Source organism: Myotis brandtii, unplaced genomic scaffold, assembly GCF_000412655.1.
Source record: "Myotis brandtii unplaced genomic scaffold, ASM41265v1 scaffold420, whole genome shotgun sequence".
Classification (NCBI taxonomy): domain Eukaryota; kingdom Metazoa; phylum Chordata; class Mammalia; order Chiroptera; family Vespertilionidae; genus Myotis; species Myotis brandtii.
The window spans coordinates 2315483-2320166 of record NW_005366109.1 but is presented as its reverse complement, the minus strand read 5'-3'; the positions used below and the strand labels follow the sequence as shown (position 1 = coordinate 2320166).

The 4684-nt window shown below is 57.1% G+C and overlaps 1 protein-coding gene across 1 annotated transcript in view; it reads left to right on the top strand.

Annotated features, from left to right (window-relative positions):
- Positions 1–1561: 1561 nt before the first annotated feature.
- KCNK16 (potassium channel, two pore domain subfamily K, member 16) overlaps positions 1562–4684 on the top strand; it is a 9030-nt gene continuing 5907 nt past the window's right edge. The window contains exon 1 of the mRNA XM_005873791.1: positions 1562–1700. Within this exon, the coding sequence (XP_005873853.1) occupies positions 1562–1700 (139 nt within the window). The remainder of the gene's footprint in view (positions 1701–4684) is intronic.

Here is a 4684-nt window from a genome sequence, read left to right as displayed (position 1 = left end):
GGGCTCACTCCTAAACCCTAGACCCAAGCACCTCAGGCCACAGCCAGCCAGGAGCAGCTAAGGCAGGTCCCAGCACAGAGGCCTCCATCCCTGTGTGCTGAATGAGAAAAGGGAGGGAGGGGGCTCCCTCTAGGGGGCAGAGTGTTTTGGGAACCTCGAGTTGACGCCCACACACCAAGTCCACATTATGTTACCGTCCTTTGGCTCTGTGGCCTCGGGTTTTCAGAGCCCCCCTTCCCCCCACCCCCAACTCTCAGCTGGCAGTGCTCCTGAGAAAGACACTGTCCTTGCTGGTCTTTGAAAACCTGAGTGAGAGAGGAGGAGGTGGGGAGAGAGGGCGGCCAGGAAAGGGGAGGCGGCCACAGTCTGGCCGACTTTGCCAGCACCTGGCAGGTTCTCAGTAGGGACAGTAGTGCCCCCTTATCTGACGGAGATACATCAGTGGGTGCCTGAAACCACGATAGGACCGAATCCTACATATACATGTTCTTTCCTGTAGGTTCTCACCGTTCCACCTAAAGCAGCGATTCTCAACCTGTGGGTTGCGACCCCTTTGGCGGTCGAACGACCCTTTCACAGGGGTCGCCTAAGACCATCCTGCATATCAGATATTTACATGACGATTCATAACAGTAGCAACATTACAGTTATGAAGTAGCAACGAAAATAATTTTATGGTTGGGTCACAACATGAGGAACTGTATTTAAAGGGCCAGAAGGTTGAGAACCACTGATCTAAAGGAAGCACTTCACGGCTCTCTCTGGCACATCCCCCCTGCCCGCACCACCACTCTCGCTCTTTGGGACCATTACGAAGTAAAAGAAGGACTATTCGCACACAAGGCCTGCGATACTGTGAGAGCCGATCTGATAATCCAGACTGCCGCTAACGCTAAGTGACTAACGGCCTGGAGCCTACGCGGCCTGGAGACGCGGGACAAAGGGAGGATTCGGGTCTCCAGTCCCGGTGGGAAGGAGGGGGGCAGTGACAGATTTCTTCACGCTACTCAGAATGGCCCCCAATTTTAAAACGTATGAATTGTTCATTTCTGGAATTTTCCATTTAATATGTTTAGACCGCAGCTGACCATGGATAGCTAACACCATGGAAAGTGAAGCCGCGGGGAAGGGGGGCTACTGGAGTCTATAAATGAGTGGCGTGCTTTGCCCACAGTGAACCTGGTGCACTCCATGCCCGGGGCCTGAGGGGGGCAGGGCTTCCGGTGGCTGGCCCACCCTCCCTGCACCCCGAGGTGACCCCACTGTCCTGGGGCCCACGCGTGCTCCCATGCCGGGAGGGCGTTCTCTCGCCTTCATTTCCTCCCGCCTGAGGACAGCCACCATTGCCTGTGGACAGTGCCCAGACTTGTCGGGACTCTGGGCTACAGAGCTTGCTAAGGCCTTCCCGGGATCCCCCGGGCATCCATGGCTAAGCTTCCCAAATGGCACACGAGAGAACTCTTCGCATATTGAGCGTCTCTGGATTTGATTATCACACGGCCTTGCAGGCCTAACGACAGCCCTTGCTTAAACCAGGAGCTAGCGAGTCTATAGTGACGAGATGACAGCCAGCACTCTTTCGGCCCGTTTCTCCAGAACACGAGGAATCCCAGTCCAGGGTGAGTTCGTGGCTCCAGACGCTGGCATCTGCCTCCGAGAGAAGCCCACAGTCCACACGGTGCTGGCCGAAAGCTCTGGGGGTGAGGGGACCTCGCACAGGGCGGCTTAGATCCCAGGTGGCCTCGGGGGACCCTAAACCCGCAGGATTGCAGAGAAGGCAGCTACCACCCCAGCCACGGCCCCACCTGGACCACAGGATGGGTGGGGTGCTGCGGGGGGAGGGGGGCACGCCTGCCTTCACCACTCGTCACAGCCTTGGGATGTTCCTAAGGTGCAGCCTCCAGCTCTGCCTGTACTGGCTGTCCTTCTGGTTTGGTCTCAGAGCAGACGAAGAGCCCTATGCCACCACCATTCTCTCCATCATCCATGCACTTGAAATAAGCAAACATCTCCTCTTTGTTTTTGTTTTCTGTAAGTCACACCTCCCCCTCTCTCCTCTCTCTCCCTCTGTCTTCCTTCCTGCCCCCTCCTCCCCCCTCCAGTTACAGAACCGCAGGTGCTTGTCCTGGACATGCCTGTGCCAGTGTCTGCCTCCCCATAGCCCTTCACATGACACCTGTATGGGGGGCGGGGGGCGGTGCTAGCTGGCTGGGGCCAATCAGCTGAGGTGGGGACGCCAGCTGGCTGGAGCCAATCAGCTGAGGTGGGGACTGACCCGGGGACAACCACCCTCCGCCTGAGGCAGCCACAGGAAAGAGCGCTCCCAGACACACTGCCTCCTAGAGGACTTGAGCCAAGAGCCCCCCAGAGAGCGGGCACCTGGGAGCTGACACCGACCAGACTCTCCTGCCAGGAGGAGGGAAGGGGCTCTGCTGAGGGGAGTCAGGCGCGTTGTTAACGGTGAAAGAACGAAGTGAGGGTGCAGGCCCGGTTGTGGTGGAACCCTGGCTGCTCCTGGCTTCCCACCACAAGTTATTTCAGTTACTTGAGCAACCTGGAGAGTGTTCCCATTCCTTCCAACTCAAATGAGCCTTGAACAACTTAGAAAACCAAGCCTCGTGGAGCCATTGGGATGTTCCAGAAAACCTAACAGTGGTCTAAACAAAAGGCTTTCTGTTTCCGACATGAAAAGAGCTACAGATGGGTGTGTGCAGGAATCAGTGTCTTCGCATCACTCCTGGCTTCTCCCTCAAGGACACGGGTTCGAGCGCGCGGCAGGAGCAGTCACCAGTGCATTCAGGAGAGACAGGAAGGGGCCAGCGGAGGCCGAGCCCTCTGCCCCCACCTCCTTGGCTGACTCTGCCCAGACCTCATTGGTCAGAGCTGGGCCACATGGCCACCCAGCTGCGAGGGAGCTTGGAGAGTGGGTGCAAGGGACACTGTCAATCCTCAGATCCCCTCCCCGTATCTGAGCCTCTCTCCCCACTTTAACGTGTTTTTGCTCCCAGTGGCCTTGTCTGCACTTGGGGCTCCTCAGTGGACTGTCCATGGGCTACTGGGGCCATGTTGCCAGCAGGCGGGAGCCAGGGATGCCCAAAGGCAGGATGGCGAGACCAGCCACGCTCCATTGCCTGGAACGTACCAACGTGGGGTTCTGCGGGCCAGGAAGGAAGGAAAGGCTGCCGGGCCGGCAACACAGGGTGTCTGCTGCCGCAGCTCATTTCAGAAACCACGCGCGGAGACGCCAGAACCCTCGTGCGCTGCCGTGGGAAGGCAACATGGTGCAGCCGCCTTGGAAAACGGTCTGGTGGGTCCTCGTGGAGTGACCGTATGGCCCAGCCATCCCATTCCTAGGAATATATCCAAAGGAATTGAAAACGTGTGCGCTCACAAAAACGTGTACGTGAATATTCACAGCAGCATTGAGTAATGGCCAACGTCGAAACAACCCAAATAGCTCTCAACTGAAAAATGGATAAATAAAGTGTTGGTATATCCAGACAATGAAATATCATTTAGCCATAAAGAGGAATAGAGTACTGACAGGCTACTCAGTGTGGATGGACGTTACAACGTTAAGCTAACAGGAGAAGGCGGGCACAAAAGGCCACATACTGTATGGCTGCGTTTGTAGGAAATGTCCAGAGTGGGCGAGTCCATAGAGAAAATAGATTAACAGTTGCCAGAGGCTCAGGGGGCAGCTTCAGGGAGGGGGACTGATGGCTAACAGGTCCAGGGTTTCTCTTCGTGGTGGTGAAAATGTTCTCAAGTTGATCGTTAAAAAGCGTTCGATTGTGTGCTTTACGTTTGTGACTGGTATGGTATGTAAATCATATGTCAATCAAATTATTACAAATACACACATACATAAGCAAAGAAGACACCCCGACTCTGCCCTCCTAGAGCCAGGACACACTCTAGCCTCGTCTTATTCACACGTATATCTCACCGACGTGGCGTCCTCGAAGGCAGCCAGCTAAAGGGCTTCAGGCAAGGACAACTGTCAGCCAAGGCCGCGGAGCAAATGCGCCCAGTGTGTTAGGAGCACCGGCCCGTGCTGTTCCTGATGGGACTGTCGCTATCTATTTGCTTTGCCCTGACTTGTCACCAGTTCACTCATCCTCAGTTCCCCCAATAGGCAGGTCAATTCTGCCCCGTTTGGTAGCCACGGCAACTGAGTACAAGGTTTATTCACACCCAATCTGATTTCTTCCCAGCTCCTAAGCTTGGGGACTTGAACCCGTCGTGGGTGAGAAGCTGGGGGCTGCCGAGGGGGCCACTCGGGCCTGGGCAGAGTGAGGAGAGCATCAGATCTGGCCCAGAAACACCCGTCCAGCTTGCAGGCAGAGGGCGAGGCAGGATGGCCGCAGCAGGACCGGGCAGGTCTCTCTGAGGGTCCGTGCCACTTGCTGCTCTCCATGGAAAAGAGGCCGGCGGGGGCAGGCAGGCCTGTTTGCACTCATGGCACTTAGTGCATCCAAGCTGAGCCGCGCTGTTCAAACAGACTCCCTGCCTCCGGACACCTGTGCCTGGGAGGGCGAGGCCGGCAGGGGGCCGAGTGCAGGTCCCCCAGCCCTTCCCGCAGCTCCTCCCAAAGCCAGCCCCGCGGCCCTGGCAGAGTCCTGGCCACGCCATGCCCCACGCCGGGCTCTGCAGCTGCTGGGGCGGCCCCCCCCTGCCCCCG